Source organism: Gracilinanus agilis, chromosome 2, assembly GCF_016433145.1.
Source record: "Gracilinanus agilis isolate LMUSP501 chromosome 2, AgileGrace, whole genome shotgun sequence".
Taxonomy (NCBI): Eukaryota; Metazoa; Chordata; class Mammalia; order Didelphimorphia; family Didelphidae; genus Gracilinanus; species Gracilinanus agilis.
The window spans coordinates 267,552,262-267,579,728 of record NC_058131.1 but is presented as its reverse complement, the minus strand read 5'-3'; the positions used below and the strand labels follow the sequence as shown (position 1 = coordinate 267,579,728).

At 40.4% G+C, this 27,467-nt stretch overlaps 1 protein-coding gene across 1 annotated transcript in view; it reads right to left on the bottom strand.

The window, feature by feature from the left end:
- MYT1 (myelin transcription factor 1) overlaps positions 1 to 27,467 on the bottom strand; it is a 196,255-nt gene that overhangs the window by 20,019 nt on the left and 148,769 nt on the right. Inside the window, exons 14-18 of the mRNA XM_044661195.1 lie at positions 27,341 to 27,403; positions 27,122 to 27,190; positions 16,341 to 16,403; positions 15,684 to 15,767; positions 2,621 to 2,842 (exon numbers count right to left, since the gene is read on the bottom strand). Coding sequence (XP_044517130.1) covers positions 2,621 to 2,842; positions 15,684 to 15,767; positions 16,341 to 16,403; positions 27,122 to 27,190; positions 27,341 to 27,403 — 501 coding nt within the window. The remainder of the gene's footprint in view (positions 1 to 2,620; positions 2,843 to 15,683; positions 15,768 to 16,340; positions 16,404 to 27,121; positions 27,191 to 27,340; positions 27,404 to 27,467) is intronic.

Genomic DNA, 27,467 nt, shown 5'->3' with positions numbered 1-27,467 from the left:
ATGTTCTACTGAATTTGTATCTTCAGTTTTGGTAAACATTTCCCAATTACATTTTAATCTGGTTTGGGGTATACTTGGGAGTATTGTGACTACTGCTGCATGCCTAGTGGTAGATATCCCTGTCTGACATGATCTTTCGGGTTCCTTCCATCTATAAGATTCTCTTTTGTCATGATAAATTATATATATATATATATATATGATATAAATCTGTTGACAAATGCTAAAGACAACACAAAATCTTTTTTTTTTCTTTTTAAATTATGTTAGGACCAGAAGAAAGATTAAGGGAGGGGCAAAGTTGACGAGCATAGGAAGATGATAGGACAGCTGTCTGGGAGTCAAGAAGATCTGAGTTCAAATTTGGTCTCAGACATTACTAGCTGTGTAACCTTGGGCAAGTCTCTTCACCCTGTTTGTCTCAGTTTCCTCACCTAGAAAATGAGCTAAAGAAGGAACTGGCAAACCACTCCAGTATCTTTGCCAAGAAAACTCCAAATGGGTTCATGAACAGTTGGACACAACTGAACAACAAGAAGGAAGATGATAAGGAATGTTAGAGGGACTAGAAGTACTTGGCTCTTTTTTTTGTTTCTATTTTATTTACCAAGCAGAATGATTTTCATACTTAGAAGGGAACAAAAATCATTCACAGAGACTTGACATCCAAGACAAGAGAGCACTGACTACTTTTAGTTAGTTCAAATCAAAAGGCCCGGGTAGATGAACGGTATCCTAGGGGAGTAAATGTGATTTCTTAGCACTAGCTTAGAACCTGGGGATTTCTGAGGAACCATGAAAAATAGGAGACATGTGACAAGCCTGGGGATAGACAAATGTCCAACTTTCAAAACAGAGAATGGATGAGTAAGGAATAGAAACACATTCATAATTTCAATTTCTTCTGTAAATCTTAACTTTCCCTATTCTTTTTAATTCTTGGAGCTCTGGGACTTTCTGAATTATATTATTACATATTCAAGAAGAAGTTAGATGACTCCTTGTCAGGAAAGTAATGGGAATCCTTTCCAACACTATGCACCTATGATGTCAGTACTACTACCTGGATAGCCTTGGTGATTCTAGTGAGACTATCTTGAGAGCTCTGCTCCAGTGAGAACTCTCTAAGAGCTCAGTCACAGTGTGATTGTCTTTAGAACCCAAACCTGCCTCTAACAAGCTTGCCCAAAGTGCCTAATCCCAATCCAATTGCCGTGGGATTCTGATTCCAGTTCCAATGAAAATGTCCTCAGATAACTGCGCTTGATCCCATGGAGACTCCTCTGAGAGCTTGCACACCCAGAATCTGGTCTGGCCCCTCCCTCTTAAATTATCCTCCAGGGAGAATGTTCAGCCCTCTTGGAAAGCCAGAGTTCTGGGCTTTGAATATCCATGCTGCACCGGGGAATGGAGGAAAAGAAGATGGATCTATCCCATGGAGAGAGAGAGAGATGGAGGGGGGCCTACATCTTCCTCTTTCAGTAACAGCTTTTAAAAATCAAAGCAACAGTATGGAATCAAACTTGAGAGGGACTGTTTAAGATGGCACTTTCAAATGAAAATAGATACTTGCCAGTGAAGAATAGTCACAAAGCAGTTACCAATTCAGCTAATGCACAAGGCAGTTTGTAGAGTCTGGGAACTACATTCTCTATGTGAGCATTAAATATGTCACTTTTCCTGAAAGTCTGTGTAAAAAGGTTTCAAAATTTTTCTTCTAAAGTTATAGTTGGGGGCAGCTGGGTGGCTCAGAGGATTGAGAGTCAGGCCCAGAGATGGGAGGTCATGGGTTCAAAACCTGGCCTCAGACATTTCCCAGCTGTGTGACCCTGGGCAAGTCACTTAACCCCCACTGCCTAGCCCTTACCACTCTTCTACCTTGGGACCAATACACAGTATTAATTCCAAGACAGAAGGTAAAGGGTTTAAAAACAATAAATAAAGTCACAGTTACTGTTCTTTATCACAAAGGCTTTAATTTTCTACCACTTAAGGAAATTAAATATCAGATTACTATATAATTACTAGATATTAGATATGAGGTTATTGGGAAAAAGGAAATCAAAGAATAGGTAGATCTGTCTCCAGTAGTTGGCTGATAGGCCAATAATCCCCCTCTTTACTCAGAAAAACATAGTTGGCCTATGGACCAATCGAATCCAACATTTTCCACAAGAATTTGAAAATCCAGTAAAGTATACACTTCTAAATCAAGGATGATTTACATCTGTGATCAGATGCCAAGTGATGAAAAATGCCATTCTCTCACAAAACCCATTGTAATTTTCTATAGTTTACTCCAGGCCAGTTATTGCCATTTGCTCTCAAATTGTCATCAATTGTAGAATAAAGAAGTCATTCTACCCTTGAGAAACTGAAATTTATTTCTGCAGAGAAAAGGAAAAGATCTGAGACCCCTAGGGCATTCTTCCACCTGTTTCTACCTTGACATGACTGGCTGCATGTCTATACAGACAAAGATCAGCTTGGTGTTAAGCCCTGAGCCAGATGTTCCTCCTTTCTTCCCCACCTCCCTTTCTCTCCAGATAATGTAGCATCCCTTCCTGATGGATTCATCGGTGATGGTCATGGTGAGTTCTGATGGCAGGTGAGACCTTACCTTCTGTGTGTGAGGAAGCTCCCATTGGCATGACCTGAGCCATCGCAGCCAGGAGTGGGACAAGTGGGCCCCTCATTCTTTAGTGATTTCCAGGAAAATGATGAGCCATTAAGCGACCCTTCCTTCTGCCTCCGGGCTGCCAGTGGACACCCAGATGCACTGCGATGGGAGGCGTACTTGCCACTTATATGTCCAAGTCCAACACAGCCTGGAACAGGACACCTATGTCCCCAAAAAGGAAAAAAAAAGGTTAAAAATCAGAAGAAAAGGAAGCAGGTAAGGTGGGAGATAGCTCTTTTTGTTAAGCAGAGAAAAAGAATGGATTTTTCCTGTCAACAAGACTAACAAGGCACCAATATTAATGAGCATAGCAATGCTCTTGGGAATTAGCCATTTCTGCTTCTGAAATAGAATTCTTATCACCTAGCATAAGGATCATAGCATCATGGATTTAGAACTGGAAGGGACCATAGAGACTTTGGATCTTCTGGTTTAGTTGTTTTCATTATTGTATGGCTATTCATGACTGTATTTGGAATTTTCTTGGCAGTGATACTAGAGTGGTTTGCCATTTCCTTCTCCAGCTCATTTTCTAGATGAGAAACTGAGGCAAACAGAGTTAAGTGACTTGCCTAGTAAGTGTCTGAGACTAGATTTGAATTCAAGTCTTCCTGATTCCAGGCCCAGCACTCTTTCCACTATGCCACTTAGCTGCCCTAATTAAATTTCCCCTCCCCTCATTTTACAGATAAGGAAACTGAGGCAGAGAGAAGTGAAATGATATATACAACTAAAAAATGTTTGACATGGAATTTAAACTTGAGTTTTCTTGACTTGAAGTTCAGTGCTTTATCGAGTGTGCCAATACAATCTCAGCATCGAAGATCTCAAAGTACCCAAGTCTTAAGGGGTTCTGTCTAGGAGAGACCAAAGGCTCCAGGTAAAAAATATTGATGGGGCCTTATACTTGAAATTAGGAATCCCACCTCATAAATCCATTAGCTGCATGACCCTGAGTAAGTCACTTAACATTTCTATGCCTCAATTTCCTGAGTTACAAAATGAGGAGGACTTGGGGACCTCAAGGTCTCTTTCTGCACTAAATCCTTAGACATTGCACTCCTCCTCCTCCTTTTGTGTGGCCTCCTCATCTTGCCCCAACTCACCAATTCTTTGGATAGAGCATGGTTAGGGTTTCTAACAGACAGCTGGTAGGCCTCCTCTCATTTTTTCAGACTGTCCCCTTTATAAAACTTTTGGGAATTTTATACCAAATGCATTAGGAATATTCTGAAGGGCAAGGGAACCTACAAGTGCTTTTTCCTAAAGATAGCAACTGAGCCAAAAATGGCTTTCCCAGTCTTGCCTGGAGATAGCTATGTGTCAAAGTGATTAGAATCCTGGACTTGGGATCAAGGAGACCTGAGTTCAAATCTTGTCTCAGGCACTTGTTAGTTGTGTGACCCAGGGTAAATCATTTAACCTCTTTTACCCTCAGTTCCATCATTTATAAAATGGGGATAATAAGAGCACCTGAGTTTTAAGGTATTGCGAGGATTCCATTAAAATTTATACATATAAATGTTAAATATTATTATTACTATTGCTTCCCCAAGACTCCTAGTCTACTTAGTAACCTTTAGCTTGGTCTTGATTCCCAGATACTCATGGAGCCATGTTCATTCCATAGATATTTTTAGTCCTCAAGAGAATCACTAATAAAACGGTTACTGCCTGATGCCCATCAGTGGGACTCAGATGCCCCAGGACCTTTGAAACCCTGAACAGCTATATGAAACATACAGGAGCTAGGAGCCCTGTCCTTAATAGGTGGAGTAAAGAAATATGAGACAAGAGATGGCTTTGGCATCCATTCCCTTGACCAAAGGACTCTGGAATTAGAAATAGGATGTTTGGAAAAACGGAAAATGGAATCAGAGTCAGGACAATGGGATCAATGAAAGTCACAGAGCTGCTGTGTACTGCAAGGTAGGACCTCTACTGCCAAAGTAATCCCAATGTTCCAGGGAAATAACTTGTGTGAGGGAACCAAGAAAATAGCACAGAACAAATGTTCTCATTATAAAGTAACAGAAAATGTAAGACCATCTAATTAAGTTACTATCAATTCTATCCATCATATCAAAGTTCATGTTAGAATACATATATTCTATATAAAGAACACAGAATATATATATGTATACATATAATGTTCCTCCTCTAAGAACATATATATATATTCTCTCTATATTTATGTGCTATATATAGAATACATGTAGGAAACACATAATATACATATATACACACCCATATATACTGATGTTAGCATGTTCAGACTCTATTTCTTGGGTGAAAGTATATACTTCATAGAAAAATGTAAATACAGATTTAAAAAAAATGTGGATTTGGCATACCAGGGACTCTCTTGAGAAATAATGTCCAAATATCTCACATGTAAACCACCAATGGTACTTTGCAAGAAGCCCCAGGGAGAGCTAGTATTAAGGTTCCTGGTATCTAGAGACTTTTCTTTAGCAGCTGCTGGTCAGCATCCTCTTGTCTCTAAGAGTTTAGACCAGTGATGGTGAACCTTTTAGATACCAAGTGCCCAAACTGCTACCCCAATATTGCATGTGACTCCCCCGCCTTACCCCAGAGAGGGGAGGGAGGAAACACTCCCAATGGGCTGCTGGGCAGAGGGGTGGGTGATGAGAGAAATATTCTTAGGCACACTGGAGAGGGGGAATGGAGCAACCTCTCTGGCACATGTGCCATAGGTTTGCCAACACAAGTTTAGATGGTATTTGAATTGACAGACAAAATAGTCTGAGAAATAGGCTGATGTATCTAGGAAAGTTGACGTCAGGTAAAAACTACACAAACATGAGTTTGTAAAGACCAGGAAAATGACCCAATCCTCATAAATCTCTCCAAATGGCAGCATGGTGCAGCATCAAGAGAAATGGATTAGGAATGAGATGATCTGGACTCAACCTAATTCTGCTACTACGTGACTTTGAGCAAGTCACTGAAATTCTCTGGGCCTTAGTTTCTTCAACTGTAAAAGGAAGGGGCTGGATTAAATGACCTCAGACTCCCTTTCATACCTAAATTTATAACCCTATGATTTTATAGTTGCTCCTAGTTTGAAAATTGATTTTTCTGGGCATGGTGTAATTCCTACTATTGGGGATTGGCTCAGGTGATGGATCATTTGAATTCTAAGAGCTCTGAACTGAAGTAGGGCAGAAGCTGTTCAGGTTTCCTGATTAGATAAGCCTGGCATTAATATGATAATCCCTGCCCTCTGGTGGAGGACCATTAGGCTGCCCAAGGAGAGAGGTGAGCCAGCCGAGGGAGAAAAAACACAGCAAGTTTCTGTACCAGTTAGCATTGGGATTGGCCTATGGATGAATGGCTTTTGCAGTTTGAGATAAGGAGACCTAATCTCAAGAAAAAAATAAGAAAAAAGAAAAGTCTATGTTTTTGAAGGCATGAATCTATGAAATCAGAGAATCTACCCTTGGGCTAATGACAATTGACTTGAGACTCATGTTGCTGCTTAATATCTGTGTAATCTCAAACAAGTTCCGTAATTTTGACATGCCTCAGTTTCCTCATTTTCCAAATGAGACTGTTGGACTCACTGTTCTCTCAGGCTCTTTCCAGATCTAAATCCTAAGATCTTATAAATTTCTTTGGGGTTCAGATATTATAACTATTATATAGTGTTGATGATACCAAGCCATATTATGACTATCACATGTTCCCTATGGTAAAATGATGTGCCTGGGAACTGTTTCAATGGCTGCTTAAGTTTCACTTCCTCCATGAAGCCTTCTCTGATTTTCCAATCCAAGCTGGTCTTTCTTTCCTGAACTTACACTTATGGCCAGTACTATATGGGTTAGCCCCTTTCATTGATTCCTTTTTTCTACCAGTGTTTTTTTTTTCCTTCCTAAAACTATAGTCCTTGAAGGTAAAGACCATGACTTAAATCTCCTGTATCTCCTTCAGTGTTTGGAACATCCTGGGGTGTACAGTATATGTACAATAAAGTCTTGCTGCTTCATTAATTGATGGATAGGAAAGGGAGTGTGACTTATGAGTGGTGGGGAATTATGGAGAGCAAAGTTGGCCCAATTTTCAGTGTGAGTAATAAGGAGCACCAAAGAGAAATAGGACAAGAGTTCCAGTAGCATTCTGGGAAAATTAAACCAAAAAACTTATAGTGAAGATTTGGTAAACCCAAACAGAGAGAGTATGGGCAGAAAAGTGCTACCCCTAATATCTTTCAAAGATAAGATAAAGTAGATTTGGCAGGGGAGTCTCTATATTCAGTGTTGAGGATCCAATGTTCAGTATTCAGGGTAGAAGCTTGCTTTATTAGTAATTCACAGATTTACTGTCATTGAGCTTTCTATAGTTAGGCACCTTCTAGCTTTTACAGCATTTCTAGCTATTTACTACATGCCCAGGACATGCAGGACGGAGTAGGCATTATCATTCCCATTTTACAGGTGAGAAAAGTTCCATGAGAACTAGAGCTGGCAAGGACCTTAGAGACACTTCAGTATAATCCCTTTAATTTTGTAGATGAGGGAAACTAAAGTGCAAATTGACCAATCTGTCCCAGGTCATAATGGCAACACCAACCATTAGGAATTGAACCCTGGTCCCCTCACTGCAAATGCAATGATGTTTATTTTGCCTCACAGTAAATTATATGGAATAGTAGGAAGAGGAATATGCTGAGAGCCAGAAGTCCTAGGTTTGAGTTCTGGCTCTTCTAACACTTTTCTGTGTGATTTGGACAGAAGAACATTGCACATGAGAGTAACTTATGGATCATGAAAATCAGGGAGAGGACAAAGTTGACTTTGGTCTTAGATGGGTCATATACTCTCTAGGGAGCTGGTTCTGGCCAGAGAGGCATTCTGTACATATTAGCTAAGTTCCTAGCCCAATTTATTTATTTTTATTTTTAAAATTTTAAACTTTATTTAATTAATTTAGAATATTTTCCCATAGTTCCATGATTCATATTCTTTCCCTCATCTCCTCCCTCCCCCATCCTGTAGCCAACAAGCAATTCCACTGGGTTTTACATGTGTCACTGGATCAAGACCTATTTCCATATTATTAATATTTGCCATAGAGTGATCATTCAAAGTCTACATCCCCAATCATATCCCCATTGAACCATGTGATCAAGCAAATGTTTTTCTTCTGTGTTTCTACTCCCACAGTTCTTTCTCTGGATGTGGATAGCATTCTTTCTCATAAGTCCCTCAGAATTGTCCTGGATCATTGCATTGCTGCCTAACCCAATTTAAATGAGGACTGTGACTCAACTCTTCTCCCTCTCTCTAAAATCTACATTGTTAGGCAAAATAGCTCTAGTTATAGCCTATTTATTGGGAAATATCCTAAAGTAGATAACACAACAAGAATGAAAGAGAGGCCCCTAATTTCCCAACTCTCAAGATGGTACTTTTTTTCACTTTCTCTCTCTGGGTCTTATTTTTCTCATCTGTCTAATGGGGCCAATAATCACTGCCTTTTCTCCTTTACAAATATAATAATAATAATGATGATGACGATGATAATAGTAGTAGATATCTATGATCACAAAGCATTTTAATGTCCATGATCTCATTTAACCATCAATAGAACACTATGCTACAGATAGTGAAATGATTATTAATTCTCCCTTATTTTCCTTCCATTCTTTGTGAGCCGTTCTCACTTCCATAGCTTAAGAAAGATTAACCTAGGAGATAATTTTTTTGGAGGTGATATTTCCAGCTATAATATAAGTAAACTATAAGGATGCTAATATGGAAATAACCCTGGGCCCTTATCTAGAGTCTATTGAAATGCAATCAGCTTGATTCTGCCTGAGGAAGCCTGTTCTCTAGTCAGACTAATGATTCTTCAATCAGGATTTTCTCTTTGGTGGTTAACATTTTTTTAAAAATGAAAATCTCCTAAGGAATAAAAAGAATCCTGGTTTTGAAGTCAGAGGATCTGAGTGTTACCTTTAGACAAGTCATGTTACCCACTGGGCCTTGATTTCCTCATTTGCAAAATGAAGGGGTTAGACTAGATGGCATTTGAGGTCCCTTCCAACTTCTGGCCTGTGATTATCTGATCTGAAGGCTTGTCATGTAGAAGGATTATACTACTTGCACCAAAGGTAAGAATTAAGACCAATGGGCAAGAGGCATAATCCTGTACTTCAGCTCAACACTGGGAAGGATTTTCTAAAACTCAGTTTTCCAGAAATGTATTGAGCTGCCAAGAGAGATCAAGTAGTGACTTCTCTGTTATTGGAGATCTTTTGATTTCTTAGAGTAACTTCTGGTTTACCTGTGCTCTAGATTCCTTTGAATCTTTGTATCTAGACCTAGTTCCCTGATACCTCCTACAACACTCTCCCCTGTGGTTGAACTTCCTTGATGGCTAGTTGCTGTTGGCTGACACTTTCTGGATTACACTTATCAGACTGAATATAAAATTCCTAGAATGAAGCTACTTCTTGGAAAACTCCATCCTGGACTGATCAGTCAATGCTTGCTAAGCTGCCTCATAGTAGCCCAGCTGTGACTCCACACTCCATCTTCCCTTTCCCCATCCAAGTCTACCGCAGCTACTTTTGTAACAGATCACTTTCATTTAGTGAACATGAGACATCCACCCCTGAAATCCCAGAAACCGAGATGATTAGACAGTGCCTGGCTGCTTCATTTATTCTCACTAAGCTCCAATACCAGCATGAGCTTGGGCTGAGGACAGAGCATATACCTTGGCTACAGTACAGCTGGGTCTGTACTGGTGCCAGGGCTCAAGATAGAAAAGTATCTTTGTCTTGAAAAAAAAAATGGGTTCATCCATGATTAGAACTAAAATGTAAAATAAATGAACTATCACTTTGGGATGAAGCCATTTGATTGGATCTGAAATGCTTTTACTTGCATCCTTAATGAAACTCTTTGCTCCTTCCTCAGTCATTAAAAGAAATTGCTGACATTTTAAATTGCATTTAGACTCAGTTTTCCAAATGTGCATAATACTGTTTTCCTCAAAGACCAGAATGTTGGAATCTTCAGAGCTATCAGGTAAATTGTTTAATTAAAAGATGTGCAGACTATACTACTGAGTCCATTAAGCCTTTATGGTTCATTATGTAAATCTATGTTTACATATTGCTGTCATCTATAGTTTGGAGTAACGTAATCTGAGTATTGGTTATGCTGAGTATTCATCACCAGCAGACACTAATGGCCCCTGCATAGGACTGCTTGTCAAATCCCACATTCTTGGGCATCTGAGGGGAAAGGATAAGGTGTGCCAATGAATGAGAAGGAGATCTTTAATCTTATCTGATGGAAGACAGCTTTGCTACCATCAAGAGGAGGCATGATAGAGTGGAGAGAGCACTATGGAATCAGAGGATCAAAGGTTCAAATCTTTCCTTTGATGCTTTGTACCTGTGTGGCCTTGGGCAAATAAATTAGACTCTCTGGGCCTTCATTTCCTTACCTGTCAGATGTGTGTGTGTGTGTGTGTGGGGAGGTGCGGGGGGATGGCTGGATGAAATGACCTCTTCCAGTTCTAGAGCTATGACCCTACAATACTCAGCAGAATATTGTTGAAAAGTGTCATCAAAGAATGAATGACTTTCCAGACAGCCTTAAGAGAGGACATGACCAGTGGTGGTCAGCAGTCCTGGGGGCAAGGACCTGACTTAGGACTCTGCTGCCTAAGGTATCCACAAAAGTTTATGGCCAGTTGTAAAGTTGGGAGAAAAGAGATTTGCATGAAATGCTGACACAACCTCATCTCATCATAGTGGGGGAGTGACACCATAAAAAAGGAAACTCTTTTCCTTCCCTACCCCCTCCAAAATCACCAGCTAATAGCATGCTAACTAAATTCAGCCATTCAACAAAACCTGGTGCATCTATTAAAGTTTCTGCTGTGGTCTGCATTTGTTTAAAGATGCTAGTCAATTATAAATACCGTTAAAAGTTTATGGCTCCGGGGAGGAGACCCTATAAAACAGAGGTACTAAATGGGAGCCACTCTCCCTAGCCTTGGCATGGAAGCAATTAGGAACTTCATCATCCATCCCTAGAAAATGCCTGCTGAACTGTTTCTGAAAGTCACCATCTCCCCTTCACTGCAGACATTTTATTTTATTTCATTTTTTTTAAAGAAAAAAAAAAGCCAAGTTGACAGCATCATCGAAACAGGGTAGTCACTTTTCCAAGTTAATGTGAAAAATGCTGATCTTGATTTTAATCATTTGCAAATGCAGCACAATTCACTTATAACATCCCTGCCAGCAGGGTCCTTGCTAAATTCATAACAGCATTGCTTTTAGATGATCGCAAACAAATTATCAAATTCTCAGGAGGACAAAAAAAAACAACAACAAAAACCCTAACAAATTTTTGAAAACTCCACCCTAGCCCAGTATTTAGTCAGCAGCCTTTATGGTACACACCATTACATATTTTACACTGTTAATTTAACTTTCATTACAGTTTTATTGTAAAAAATAAACCAGAACCTTATTGTGCAAAACAGCTGGCTTAGTCTATTTCTCCCCCTATTGAAGTGTTAGTGATGGCTGGTCCATTAAGCCGCCTGCCATCTTTCGAGCCTCCCGTGTATGCCCGGGTGAGCTCGAGGTCGAGGTGATCCATTCAATCACAGCTGTAGTAAATTACTTGAAGGATGAACAACAAAACAACAGGGACTAAATTGCTTTCTCCTCAGTGACGACAAGAGCAACTCGGACCTGTTCCAAACAGCTCTTGGTCCCAGATGGAGTAAGGGAATTGCTGCTAAGCGGCTTTAATGTGAACCTGCTGGGCCCTTCCCAGAGCTGACCTTGTTAGAGAAGACAAAATGCCATATTCCCAAGGACTTGGGCGACTTGGCAGCATCAGAATCATTTGTTCTTATTGCTAATTTGCCCCCTTGTTGTTGGGAATGAACTCCCCGTGTCCTGATCATCTTGCCCTCCATTCGTAATTGGGCAGCTCGGTCCCCCCTCTGGAGTCCTGCCAGTTTCTGTTCTGGGCTTCAGCCTTGGGTTCCTTTGTTTCCCCCCTTTCTTAGGGTCCCCAAATATGGAGGCATTTCACAGAATGCAGAGAGCTTCCTGAGCTGCAGGGGAATGGGGGCAATGAAATGAATATACCATAGGGCAGAGGATCTTTACCTGGGTTCCATGAACTTGTTATTTATATTTATATCTATGCATATGCATGTGTGTGTATATATTTATATATATATATATTTATGCATACACCTATCTATCTATCTATCTATCTATCTATCTATCTATCTATCTATCTATCTATCTATCTGGCAGCTTAGACGGCTTGGAGTCAGGAAGACCTTTGGTTCAAATACAGCTTCAGACACTTACGAACTGGGCGACTCTGAGCAAGTCATTTAATCTCTGTTTGCCTTAATCCACTGTGAAAGAAACGGCAAACCACTCCAAAATCTTTGCCAAGAAAACTCCATGGACAGTATGGTCCATGGGGTCATGGAAAATTGAACATACCCGAATGACTGAATAACAACAATAATATACGTACATGTGTACAGATACATTCCAGTAACTACAGTACAATCGATTTGTTTCCATGAGATCCTATGAATTTTGTTTGATGCATTTAAAAGCATTTTTCTTAGAAGGGGTCCATAGGCTTCACCAGACTCCAATGGAGTGCATGGTGAAGAAAGAATAAGTATCTTCACTATGGGAGATGCTATCTCTGGTCACATTTTCTGGAGCTAGGAGAGAAGGTAGCTGGATACGGTGGATATAATATTGACTTTTAAGCCAGAGGACCTTAGATCTAAAGTAAGAAGGGACCTCAGAGGCCATCTAGTCCAACCTTCTCATTTTCTATTTTACCAATGTGGGATCTGAGGCCTCAGGTAGTCAGGCAACTTGTTCAAGGTCACATAGAAGGCAAACATCACAAGCTAGATTTGAATGCAGGTCCTTAACTCCACAGCCAGAGCTCTTTTCATTAGATGCCTGGATTTAGATCTTAGCTCTAACATTTACTTACTATATGTGAGACGTTAGGCAAATCACATCATCTCTCTGAGGCTCAGGTTCCTTATTTATAAAATGGCTGGAAAGAGGGGAATGGGTGGTGCTGGGCTAGCTCAGTTCTTAACCTGGAGGTCTACAAACTTGTTTTTAAAAAATATTTTATAACTGCATTTCAACATAAATATTTTCTTTTGTAATCCTACATGTTTTATTTTACATTTTAAAACATTATTTTCAGAAGGGGTCTACAGGCTTCACCAGAGGTCCATGATGCAGACTAGATGAAGATTAAGAACTCCCGGACTATATGTGAACTCTAAGGTCTCTTTCAGTTCTAAATTGATGGCTAGGCTACAAGACAAAAGTTGTACATGCCTAATTCTAAATCTTACTTATTGGCTTTTGTTAATTAATCATTTAAAAAAAAAACCCTAACCTTCTGTCTTAGACTCAATACTGTGTATTGGTTCCAAGGCAGAAGCATGGTAGGGGCTAGGCAATTGGGGTTAAGTGACTTGCCCAGGGTCACACAGCTGGGAAGTGTCCAAGGCCAGATTTGAACCTAGGACCTCCTGTCTATAGGTCTGGCTCTCAATCTACTAAGCCACCCTCCTGCCCCCTAATTAATCATTTTTAAACTTAATATATTTATTAATGTGGAAGCTGATTCTTGAAGTGTCATGACCAGGCTTTTCTGAGCCACTAGAATTGAATAGGGTATGTTTCAACAAATTTAAGTTTATTGCCAGAATTTATTATTTCAATTTGCACTGCCCAATTTGGGGAATAATTACTGTACAGAGTGCCCTCATAAATAGTTGTTCGATTACAAGAGAGTAGCTCTTCACTCAAGCGCATTACCTATATCCATAGTGATAAACGTGCCTGCAGTTACCTTACAAATCAATAGCATCTACCTATTTCTTTTCTCCAGTTTGACCCCCCAATCCCTGCTTCTAGGTGAAAGGAGGACTTGTGGTCTTCATCTCTCTCTCTCTCTCTCTCTCTCTCTCTCTCTCTTCCTTCCTCTCTCTTTCTCTCTCTCTCTCTCTCTCNAGACCACCAGAAGCACCGAGATTTAAGCCCCTAGCCTCTCTCTCTCTCTCTCTCTCTCTCTCTCTCTCTCTCTCTCTCTCTCTCTCTCTCTCTCTCTCTCCCTCCCTCCCTCTCTCTTTCTCTCTCTCTCTCTCTCTCTCTCTCCCTGTCACTGGGAAACAAGGAATTGATGATTGGAATTTATGGGAGCCTTTAAGTTAGTTTATAGTGCCTACTTCCCCAAATGCCATTTCAGATGAAATCAAGAGAGGATGGAGAACTACAGGGACTTAATCCAGGACATAAAAGTGGGAAAGATCAAGGCTGTAGCACTGGCTAACAGTTAGAGGGAGCTAAGCCTTGGGCGGTCTCTATAGCCGGAGCAAACCTAACACGGGGGAAGGTCAAAGTCAGATGAATAGCTAGGGCCCATCACTTGACTTGGAAGGACCTGATGCTCCAATAATACTTCCCACCCTTATCTCCAGACCCATTATTGGGCTTTCAGAAAGGCAGCAGGGATCTATCTTTTCTTCTTGTGCAAAATTAGAATGCTTAAAGCAAAGAAAGATCTCTCCTCTACCAATTTCTTATCCGATGAGTCAGATGAGTCAGATTCTCTCAAACATAAGAATGCCAAGGGCTTGGCTCAAGATAGATGGCTTGAGTCATCTATGCTATTTTAGGCGATGATTTTGCTAGGCAGCCACCTTTCCTGCTGGCCATCATTATCATCTCTGCCTGCATGTGTATGCATGTGTCCCTTTGTAATCCACAGCAAGAGAGAAGAAAGCTTCTTCTCTGTTGGTGGAGTTGACACTCCATTATCCTCTTCAAAGACTTAGGGGTTCAGTTTCCTTACCAAAAATCCTGGTTAAATGATAATTCAAAATCTCTTTTAAGACACATCTCTCCTTCCTGACTAGTAGCAGCAGATACTCCCTAGGAAAACAATGGGTTGCGAATGTTTCCCCAAGAAGTTAAATTCTGTTCATTCCAAAGTTTGAAACACCTTTGAAAAGTTCATGATCTGGGGTCATTTATATGACTTCTTTCAAAATTGTGTCTATGTATATGAATGTATATATCAATATGTGTATATGTACAAGTATGTTATTATTGGATATACTAGAATGTAGTTCCACCTTTGGTGATCATTCCTGTGTTTTATTTACCAGGACAAACAACTTCATTTTAAAACACAATATCCTAGACACAGATATTGAGAATTCTGGGTTTATAGGACCATAGACTTAAGACCAGAAGGGGACTTAGAAGTCATCCAATTTGACCCACTCATTTTACAAAAGAGCAATTGCCCAGGGAGATTATGGGACTTGCCCAAGATCACATAGGTAGTAACTAACAAAGTTAAAATCTAAACCCGGCTCCTTTGATTCCAAATCTAGTGTTCTTTGCACAATACTATTAACTACAGCTAGCATTGCAAAATCCTTTACAAGTACTTTAACCTCACTGTAGCCCTAAGAGGCATTTGTTATTATTATCCACATTTTACAGTTGATGAAACTGAAATATAGAAGTTAAACAAATTGACCAAAGTCACATAGCTAATTAGTCTCTGAAACTAGATTTGAAGTCAAGTCTTCTGACTCCAGGTCTAGAGCTCTAGCCACAGTGCTTACTAACTGCCTACTATATTATAAAAAGTCTTCTTTCCCAAAATCCTCAGGGTAATTTACAAAAGTTTTTGGTGTACTTTCTTGGAAGGTTAGCCTTTTTAGGAAAAAAGAATTAGTCTATAAGATGTCAGATACTACTACATTTTCAATGTCAGTAGTGATTGCCAGTGACTAAAATCTTTACTATAAACTACTGATATTCCCCCCCACCCCAAGTCAGAAATGTCCTAGTTTCTGTTTTAAGCAACAAAACAGACTCATTCAGTTCTTAGACAGTGTCTTAAGGAAAACTTACTTCATCAGCTCTGGGTCCTCCTTATCATCTTTTGTAGGTGTTACCTTTATTCCACTTTTCTTGGCACGAGGGCAGCCTGACAAACTATGTTTATTAAAAAGAAAAAAAATGCTGTTTTATTTCATGAAGAATAGTTTCTTATATCCATTTGGCTCATTCATCTTTTCCTTGAGTTTGCCATAGTGTTTGATCTCATATCATATAGAAAAGTGTGTTTTTAAGCCCATATTTGGGGGGTATATGTTAGGAGTGAGCAGAAAAATAGATTGTAATTAATGATGTCTAGATCAGGTATTTGTTTACAGACTGTAGTTTTAATGGACTCATTGGAAAAAAGAGCACTAGACCTTTATATTAATGTTCTCAAATAATAATGTAAGTCATAAATAGACAGAATTATTAAGAGGAGCATTGCATCAAGTAAAATCTGACCTTCTTGTCCTCGTATGGTACTAAAGAGAGCTACCTAATTAAAATGCCAGAAAATTTAAAAAATCTCAGATCAGAGATGAAAATGGGCCTCAACGTTTAGCAACCTCAGTGTTTTATTCATAATTTTATAACTTTGTCCACCCTATATCCACCTTATCACCCCCATCAGGAACTTGACCCATGCTCATTAACTTTAGAACGAAATAGTTTCTATATAGATCTTACCTCCTATGTGATGCATAATTTCCTGTTATGTGACCCGAACCATCACATCCAGGAGTTGGGCACCTGCAGAGGAATGGGAAATCAGGGTTAGAAGAGCTCTCATCAGTGAATGGACTTTGGAAGATTTATCTTTTAAGTGAATACACTTGACTTAATCCAATGAGATGGTTTCCACAAATAGATCTGAGCAAGTGAAAATAAAAATGTGCCAAATGCACCCACCCCTAGAATATTTCCCCAATGTATCTCTGAGAATCCCCTCTTCCCTCTCCCCCACCCTCGTCTTTCCCAGGATGGAAATGTTTTTGATGGAATTTTGGTGATGGCCAACCCACCTTGTGACATCCTCACATCCGATCCTCACTGATACAAAGAACCAAAAAGGGGAAAAGGTGAAACATAAGCATGCTACTCCCCTTGACCTGCCTCCTGATAACAAATAGGTTATCTGAGTTAGCCATTCTATAAGGAACCTTAACATTATGCCAAATTGCAAAGCAGTACTTTTAGGTTTTGTTATATAATCATACTTTTTATGATAGCTGTAGATCTAATGTTGCCCAAAGAGCCCCCTATGTCATAGGAAGGCCCACAAAAAAAGAAAGACTCACTCTTTTCCATAGAATGATGTATTTTACAGTTAAGAAAAAGGGTAATGAGGTATTCTCTAAGATTTTTACTGGGGGGGGGTCCAGATTTTAAATTTGTGCCACTGATTCCAAGATTAAATTACTATGATGTACCTGTCCAGTGGAGACAGTAATGTTAATAATAATAATAATAATACCCCAAGAATATTGTTACTTGGCAGGACTGGGGAATGGTAAGGATGAGATTAATAGAAATTGCCATCTATACCTATGAAACAACAATATTCAACAAATCATATCTCAAGGGAAAAAATTGACCCTAAAGCTATACTAGTCATAATTTAATCTTTTTTGGATGCCTTAAAAATCCTCTGAGAAGGGGCTATTATTTATGGGTAAATAACAGCTATAATCTTTGGAATGAATATAAAATAATATCTCTAAAGATTATAGCTCCTGCTGATTGGGGAATGGGAAAAATCCTAATCCTAAACTCTGATTCTCCACATTACAAAAAATGAGTACTAAATGTTCTATCATGGGGTTGCAAGCATAGGCTTCTAAGAATTTTTAAAATTTATTTCATAATTAAAATTTATTTTTTCTCTGGGATGGCCAAGGGTAGGAAAATATGTTTTTGTGAGGAGTCATTTCATCATAATGGTTTGAAGGATGTATGGTACACTGTCATTATAGGATTTTTTGTCATATTGTGTTTTTATAGCTTTGGGAATAAATGGATTTCACAAAAAGGCTTACAAACAATCTGAGTTAATATAACAGAAAGTTCCAGCCCACCAAATACTCAATAAAAGAGAGTTTCTCTTCTTAATATGCCAGATAGCTAAGGTTTCATGATAGGTTCAATGAATAATTATGATTCTGTGGCCAGTGACTTTGTGGTCATTTATCTAACTTTGAAATAATTTGAAACAAATTTCTATCTTCTGGGTTATCTTTTAACTGGTACTTTAATAAGTTTTCAAACCAAAACAGGACAAAAAGATCATTTCCGATTTCATGACAAATTTTCTGGATGTTTAATAGAAAAAAACAGGATTTATAGTAAAAGAATTTGGATTCAAATCCTAGCTTTATCACGTAATACTTGTGTAACTTTAGAAAAGTCACCTAATATCTCTGGAGCTTTAGTTTCCTTCTCTCTTGAACTAGATGACCAGTAAGGTCCCTTCCAATTTTAAATCTATGATCCTTATATTATTTTTTAATATGCTTTAATAAAAATTGTCACTCTTTATCTTCACAATAGTCTTGTGAGATGAGAAAATCATGTTCATCTTATAAATAAACTGAGACATTTTATTTATAAATTCACACATTTATAAATAAGTTGAGTCATTTTATAGAGAATTTAAATTACATAGCTGAGTTTAACTATTGGAAATTTCATGATAGAATCCAAGTCTTCTGATTCTCAACCAAAGGTTTTCCCTGTTGAAACAAATCCATCTGTGGAAATGGGTCCAGGATAAAGGTTAAATAAAAGGCCCTCAATCACATTTTATTTTTTCACTCTTAGTCAAAGGAATTAGGAAGTTCTCCATGGTTTTTCTCATTGTGGATTTTCACCTTTTTTCTTATATAATATCTCCTTTCCTGTTTTCAGCTTAATATATGCTCAATGATCAGCATAGCACACAAAACTGTTTTATTTGTAGATATTGGCAATGTACAGGCTGCTATTTATAGGCATATAATCTTGTTATTAATTTGGGAAAGTTATTTATATCTTACTCCCAGAATAACTAAATCATTCGCTTAACCCTGGTATTTGGTTCCCTTGGTCTATATGTACACATTTCCTTCCTCATTGCTACCTACTCTCCCCTAATCCACTCCCACAGTCAGTAAAGAAATGTGACCAGAACTCTTCTTCTAGGTTCAAAGGTTGCCCCTCCATTTCAATAGGAAATTGTCACTTTTGCAGTGATGAATACAGAGTTTAGATATACATTCCAGCTAGTAAATGTACCTCTAGGTCTCTAACTCATAAAAATATGAACTAATATCTTGCCTTTCCCTCCAGGTTCCATATAGTTTCTGGGTACCATCTTAATCTTCAGTGTATTTACCCTGCATTATAAACTACATTTTTAGAATAATGGCTCAAATTCATTTCCTCATCTATCCTTTATTTCTCCTTCTCATAGACCTGTTGGCAAACTTGCCCTTTGCCTTGTGGTGAGGCTTTCTTAATAAAAAGCATATTTCCCAATAAAGAGAAGCTCCGTGAGGGCAAGGAACTGTTCCAGTTTTGTCTTTGTATCTTCAGTACCTAGTACAGTTCTTGGCATAAAATGCTTTTAATAAATTCTTGTTGATTGATTACATATTCAAAGTCAATATACATCATGATCATCCTTGTTCCAACCAACTAGGGTCAGATCTGTGAGGTTATTACTTTTTGGTGAGTGGGTAAGAGGAATCATTATCTCATGTCCATAGAATATTAAAAGAACCAGAAGACGCCTCTAGAGCCATGGTGGTGAACCTATGGCATGTGTGCCAGAGGGGACACTCAGAGCCCTCTCTGTGGGCATGTGTCAGTACAGAGTTGCCCCAGAACAGAGTTTGCCAGAGTTTGTTACTAGAAAGTCAGAGGGATGCGAGGCTGGGCTGCTCCCCTGCCCCTTGCCCCTTGCCTAAGGACACTTCTTATATCACCTGCCCCCTAAAAGGTTCACCATCACTGCTCTAGGGTGTGGAGCTGATCTCTGGAGGATTTATAGCAAAATATGGACAGATATCACAAAGGATGAGAAGATGGGGACGAAGTTGTAAATTGCCTATTGAAATGAGTTCCTATGTATTGTTGAGGTCACATAGTCCCACTGAAACCCAGAAGCATCTGACTTGTAAAAAAAATTTAAAACAATAATTCAAGATGCAGCCAGTTCTTGCTGAAGTATAGCCAGTTCTATGGATCATTCCACAGACCTCCCCCATCCCTCATAGGGCTTCCCCATCAGCTACTCTGTGGTCATTGCAGGTAGAGGGACTTCAATGCCTAGGGTCCTGCAGTGGCCAGAGGACTCCTAGTGTGGGATCCTGCCATGGGGTAGGAGTTGAATTTGTGTTATGTAAATTTATGTAAAGTGAAAAATGCCTGTAATCATTAATTTAAGCTTCCTGAGTCTCATCTTTCTCATTTATAAAATGAGAGCCTCTAAGTCCATGATTCTATGATCTAACAGTTTGTCCCTGGTGGCAAACTTAGGGGAGGACATGGACAAGAATTAGGATGAAAGAGAAGTGGGTGGGTTGCCATGTTTCTTTTTGGAACTGTCCAGTTTGATGAAGTCACAGCTCCATTTGAATGTCTGAGTACAAAAGCAACAATTATAATACTCTGCACTTTAACTTACATTTCCTGAGACTTGGAATTAGAGGATCTGAGGTTTAATCTTGGCTCTGTGACCTTTTTGCCTCTGTGATCTCAAAGTTATTTAGCCCCTCTAGCCTCAGTGTTCTCATCTATAAAATCAAGGAGTTAGACTGGATGGTGTTTGAAGTGCTTGCTTCTCTAAATAATATAAGCCTTATGAATCCCTTGGTCAGGGCCTTGCCTTATTTGACTTTTACTTTCTCTCTCCTGGGCCTCCAAGCCTGTTGGGGAAAGATGCCAGACCCCACTTGAACAGAGATTGCAGGAAGTTCTCACCCCCAAAGCCTTGAGAGTTGATTACCCCAGCTGAAATGATGGGTATTTCATGGTTTGATAATGAGAAAGAGTGGCTCCTTTGCATAGGCCTTCTGGTACCAAGTCCACCATGGTGCTCAGAGGGAGCCAATATTCCCACATATAGGAAGACTTCTACAGAGCGACATGTCTCCTCATTTCTGCTCTGAAGCAACTGTTCATTAGGGATTCTGTGCTTTGAAAAATGCTGCTAGCCATTGAAAACTAGCATCTAGGCTTATTTTTCGCAGCCTCTCTCTGCAATTGCGACTGCTCAAGTTACCTTGTTTGGGGGCCCCAGAACTCAAACACAGCCTCAGAAAGGCATTTCTTTGAGCAGGTGAGAGACAAAGCTGGTATTTATGAAAGTGGCAAGGAACAGCAGAAGCCCACGTTTCACCAAGCCACAGACATTATGGACTACGGAAACACATCCCTTACCATCTTACAGAAATGAATGCTAGTTGTCAAACACAGGCTAATGGTCCTAACACGTGTGTACTTGTTTCAGCAAACATATCACAAGATCTACAAACAGCAGATGTGTGGCTGCTCACAAGAGGGACCCCCACTGTCACCCCTCCCCCTAGTCCCTCCGCCTGCTCTGGGTCTGCACCTGCTGCTATATTATACACCTGTAGCTTGTTCAAAGGACTTTCTGGTTTCTTGTCTCCACCCAGGGTGAGTGCTCATGTTGAAAGGTAAGCTGGTCTGATGTGTGCTCTGCAAACCGGTTCCCTTGTGCACAACGCACCTACAGTTCTTCAAAGAGCAAATGGGTCAGGCTCAGACTCACCAAGATCTCAAGGTGAAGTCCTCTGCCCACTTGAGCCCACTCCTGCTCATTGTGCCACCAGGCAGGTTTCTCCCTGCTGGGCAAATAGGAAAGTTGCAGGGTGGGTGGATCAACCCTTCTGTGGTTCCCTAATTACAGAGGCAATGACACAGTCATTTCCAATTATATTTTTCAGGCATAGATGTGATATACGTTGAGGAGAGCAAGGTTTCCAAGTGGGCCTCAAGGAAGGGTCGCTCTCTCTTGTGACAAAGAGCTACAAGGTTCCCCCTTAACAGCAAGCTCCCATATCCCAAGACGGGAACTTGGTCCAACTATGAAGCTGCTTAATCCTTGTGAGACTGGAGTCTTGAGCCAAACCCCATCTCTAAGTATTCAAGTTCTTTTAATCTTGGCAAAAGTACAATTCCAATTTCTAAGGGGAAAAGTTTTCAAAAAGTTTCTTTGGTAAAACATATCCCTCTAGAAATGAAGTTAAGTATATAGAAATGAGAGTAAGACAGAGAGGTTTAAAACTATAGCCTTTGGCTCAATGATTCCTCCATAAAGTTGAGGTGTTATAGAGTCAGGCTTCATTAAAATCCCAGGAAAGGAAGCCTGAGGCAGCGAGGTGGCAAAGTGGATAAAGTGCCAGCCCTGGAGTCAAGAGGACTTGGATTCAAATTTGATCTCAGATACTTCCTATGAGTATGACCGAAGTTGCTTAATCCCATTTGCTCAGTCCTTGCCCTTCTGTTTTAGAGTTGTTACTAAGACAAAAAGTAAGGGTTGAAAAAAGGAGGAGTCCTGAGACTGTTCCCACACAAAATATTGGCCACTAGACATAGCAGTTTATTTGCAAGAAGGCAAAGCAGGCATTTTACTTTGGCTAGATTTGGACAACCTTACACTTTTTTCTTTTTTTTTAGGCAAGTGCCTGGGGGTGGTCAAATGACTTGCCCAGGGTCACACAGCTAGGAAGTGTCTGAGGCCAGATTTGAATCTAGGACCTCCTGTCTCTAGGCCTGGATCTCAATCCACTGAGCTACCCAGCTGCCCCTGACAACCTTACTCTTTGCTTTAGTCCAGGGCTCTTAGCTTGAAAATTTTTTGCATTTCAATGTCATTGATTTCCTTTATAATCCCATGCATTTTCTTCACTTAAAAACATTATTCTGAGAAAGAGTTCTTGGGCTTCACCAGAATGCCAAAGGTATCCATGATACACAAAAGGATTAAGACCTTCTGCTCTGCAGGTAATGAACTATATATCTAGACTGGAACAAGAAAAGCTCCTCTAAATTTACTGCCCACTTGGCTTACTCTTGTGACTAAATTCTGGCAAGGAATGGGAAGAGATAAGAAATAAGAAGAGGGTCACCATAGTCAAGGAGTGGGAATTAGAAGGATTTCATGTCCCTACCTAAGATGAAGGGATATAGAGATTTGCAGGGAATTCTGAAGCTATCCCATCAGCTCCCTTCAGTCAGATCATCCCTCCGTGGGACAATATTCTGAATTCAGCAGTGTAAGGATCAGAAAATCATAATTCTAGAGCTGGAACAGACCTCAGAATGCATCTAGTCCAACCCCCTCATTTTACAGATGAGGAAACTAAGGTCCAGGAAGAATAAATGACTTTCTAAAGTCCCATAGGTATTAAGTGACCATTGCAGGATTTCAACCCAAATCTTCTGACTCCAGTGAGTACTCTTTCCACTTTTTATGGGATTAAGACTTTAATCCCCTAAGAGTAGCATAGCTCTGACTGCATGGCAGGTTTCCCTTAGGCAGCATTAGGAACTAATTAGGATCACAGATTTAGAGCTGCAAAGGACTTCAGAAGCTAACAAGACCAACCACCCTCATTTTAGAGATGAAGAAAGTGAGGCATAGAGAATTGAATTGATTTTCTCAGGATGACACAATTATGAGTTTCTGTGGCATTTAGATTCAGGTCTTCCCAACTCCAAGTCCAGTGCTCTATCCATTTCTCTATACCATCTCCTTTGCATTGATTTATATTCTGGATAAGGTTTTGGATATGGGCTTGAGGCATTTCCACATGAGTGTTCTCAAAGTTCACCCAGATTATCGCTAGAATCACTAGAAAGTTACATGGTTATTCCTAAATTTTAGAATAATTCATCCACCAATTTTTTTTTAAAAATAGCTACAAATGAGAAAAATGTCCAAAGATAAAGGAGTAAAAGGATGAAGGAGAAGGAGGAGGAGTGAGAAAGAAGGGAGGGCTTGAAGAAGGGAAGAATTGAGGAGGGAATAGGTGAGAAAGAACTGCTATGGTGGTTTAACTTACAGAAAATGTTGATTTTGGAGTTTTTAACTTCTAAAAATGTAGTCTAATGGAAATGTTGCTCTTGCCTTATCTCTTAGGGTAGTGTAATAGTAATTCTTCTGACATTTTCTCATTTGCCTTACAGTACTTCCCATAAATGAGGAAACTAGAGGATGACTCAGACCAGAGGAAATGAACATGACCCATACCTTCTCCTTATAGGTTGGATGGCTAGCTGTAATGGAGAGCTAAGATAAAGTCTCAGGTTCCAAACCTCCCTGTGGATTTAGGCTAATTCTTCCATCATAAGGCTGCTTGCCACATGGGTCTTGTTTCCTGCCCAGCCAGTCTATTTTGCCTTGTTATATAGCTGGTGGGTACCTATTTCTGCTTTCAGGACAGGCCAGAGTCCATAGGAAAGAGGCACACTGAACTCCTTTAGCTTGAACCAGCTGCCTCATAGTGGAGGACATGAGCTACCCACCTGGCAGAAGCCAGAGAAAGGGACCTGAGTGGTCACAGAATGGAACTGTTACCAAGGCGGGGGAAAGCGGGTACTTTTGTCTTGGTTGGACTTGGATAACTTTATGCTTCACAACTCCTGCCCCCTCTCCACATCAATCATACTGATTGTTCAGTGGATGTCATTTTATCTGAAGTTTTGAAAGATGGTCATGTGGAAGAGGAATTAGTAGTCTTTTGTGTGGCTCCAGAGGACAGAACTAGGGTTTGTGGATGGAAATTACAGTGACTTAGATTTTAGTAAAGTAAGAAAATGTTAAAAAAAAAAAAAAGTAAGAAAAAACAGTAAGAAAATGGAATAGGCTGCTTTGTTAGGAAGCAAGTTCCTCATCAATGTATGCAAACAAAGGTTATATGACTTCTACTTGTGGGAAGTACTCTAGAGGGGAGTCCTAAGAATCACACCAAGTGATTTCTGAGGACCCTGGCAGCTCTGGGAATCTATAATTTTCCAAGGAAGAGGAAAAATGCCACCTGTCACCATTCTTAACTAAGAGGCAATAATAATAGCTCACCTTTATATAAGAATTTATAGTTTACAAATCACTTTCCACACCATAACCCATAAGGCAGCTTGTTGTCTGGAGCTCTCAAAGACTCCCAGCGACTGATGGGGTGGGAGGGGAGGTCTCAGACAGTCACTGTAGCAGAGTTGTTGTCTAAGGAGGGCCTTATGATCATAAATTCACTTATATTAGAAGGCTAATCCTTAGCTACTAGAAAAGTGTCAAGCATGACCACTGCATAGAACATCCCCCAGAGGAATGGAAAATTCAGTCACAAAATGCAGCTCTCCAGGTTACTTTCCCATAGGTTAGACTACCAGACACATAGGATCATAGATTTGGAGCTGAAAAGGACCTTAGAGTTCATCCAGTCTAACTCCTTCATTTTACAAACTAGGAGTTTGGGGTTCGTGAAGAGTCCTTTAAGATCACAGATGAAGCAAGTGGCAGAACTGAGACTTATGCCCAGGTCTTCTGAACCCAAATCTAGCAATCTTTTTTATTACAGCCTCCAAGAAAGTCTCCCGGTATTCCAAACAATATAGCTGCACTCTTCCTGAGACTGGAGAAAATGCTCTCTGAATTTAGCTGCCTCTGTTTCCTCTCCTCTCATTCATTTTCAGCACTTTGTAGTTTGACTTCCAAATTCATCACCCAACTGAAATGGCTTTCTCTAAAGTTGCTAACCCTGAATAGACTGTAAGCTCCTTGAGGGCAGGGAACGTTTCAATTTTGTGCTTGTATTCCCAGAACCCAGTATAGTGTCTGCCATGTAGCAGGCACCTACTAAATGTTTGTTGGTTGACTAAGCCCTGGAGGACTTACCTGTACCTGATTTTTTTTATCTGAAAACAACTGAATCTTGACAAATGCTCCCCAGAAGTCATAAACTACTGATGATAGATACATGTCCATCTTCCAAAAGTTCCCCTAAAATTCCATTCTTACACGGTGGTGCAACGCAACCCAACTATGACCAAATAAACCACCCTTCCTGTCCACAGTCCTCACTGAGCTAGTTTCAACCAGCTCCACCATTACCTCTTGACATTGTGTTGATATAAACAAGGCAAGCATTTCCCCCATTTTACAGATGAAGAAATTGAGTCTTAGGGAGGTTAACTGATTTGCCCATATCACACAGCTCCCAAGTGCTGGAAGCACAACTCAAACCTTGATTGTGTGACTCCAAGTCTGAGAAACTCCCGGTAGGTAGCCTGGGGATACCTGATTCTTTCTAAGCTAACATGCTTCTGATGAGGATGATGGATCCTAGCAACAATAAGCCCTGTTGTTCCAGGGAGAAAATGGTAAATGACTAGCCTTCAAGGCTTTGTCATTGCTACAATTCCCGCTTTGTATTACCACCTCCTCGACCTCAATTCCACTCATAGCAATGGTTCTAGTTTCTTTGAAGGTATGACCCCAACAGACATCTGTAGAGAACACATTGCATCCTTCTAAATACACATTGCACATCTGGGAAACCTCCGGGTGTTTGATAACTCATTTGTGAAGCTATCCTTAAGCAGGTGAGGTAAGATGGTGACCTCATCCATCTGTTAGGGAAGGCAGTTAGGATGGGGAAGGAGGAGCAGAAGAAAGGAATAGGAAGGTTCAGGGAATTGCCTGAAGAGCCTCTGCTCTCATCCAGAAGCAGCTTAAGAAAAAAGGAAAAAGGAATAGCAATTTTTTCATCATCAGCTTCCAGTTCACAATGAGCAAAAGCCATATGGTCTGCTGTCCCCTGAACCATTCCATGGGCAGCCCTGCAGCTTTTCCTAAATATGAAGGGGCCAGTGAACCCTGCCCAGAGTCCACCCAGAACACTTTCAAGACTTTTGCTATTGGAGGCTAGTGAACTGGACCAGATGGGGAGAAGGAGCAGCAGAGTTTGAAAGTCTTGGAAGGCTGAGGGGAGGCTGGTCCTGTCTGTACCTTCCTCTTGGGATCTCACCTCCAGAAGCCCAAATGACTCCCTGGACTGAGCAGCCTATCCACCTGAAGGGTGGCTGGCCTAGGAACACAAGTATCTGACCAGCAACTCTCCCAGCCTAGCAAGGGAATACCACATGGACAACAGAAGCTCAAGGCAATGAGCAATAAGAAATAGCAGTAACAGCAGTGCCAGCAGCAGCCCAAGGCAGCCCAAACCAGCCCTTCCTGAAGGTCTAAAGCCCCCAAAGCAGGCAGGCAGACAGACAAGCAGACAGGCAGACAGACAGGCAAGTATTTTCTCCTTTTAGAGTCAAGGGTGTTCCCCAGCTTTCCCCCTGGGCTTGGCCCAGGCCTTTGGAGAGATGAGTTTTGGCTGAGGCCTCTATGGAAGAAGAGAGGGAAAGCAAGGGTGTCAACACAGGCCAGAGGAGATTCAAGTTGAGCGCAAACATACTTGAGGTCAGCAGAGTGTGCAGCCATGAGGTTTCTGAGGCTCTTGTCAGCAAGAGGACAACCAGAAAGGCTGAAAGAGAAGAGATGGAATATCTGGGTAAGGCCAAAAAAAAGGGGGGGTGGGCAGGAGGGGTGGGTTGAGGGAGGGAAAAGAAGTACCAAACCATCCACACGTAAAATAGGCTTAAGAGTCAGAACCTGAAATCCAAAGACAACGCACCTGCGATGGGAGGCATAGTTTCCAGTGATGTGTCCACTGCCATCACAGCCCGGGGTGGGACAGCTGAACAAAAAGACAGAAAGTGTCAGTTCCCCAAGGGAAATAGATTTGTGCAGAGATGAGTCTT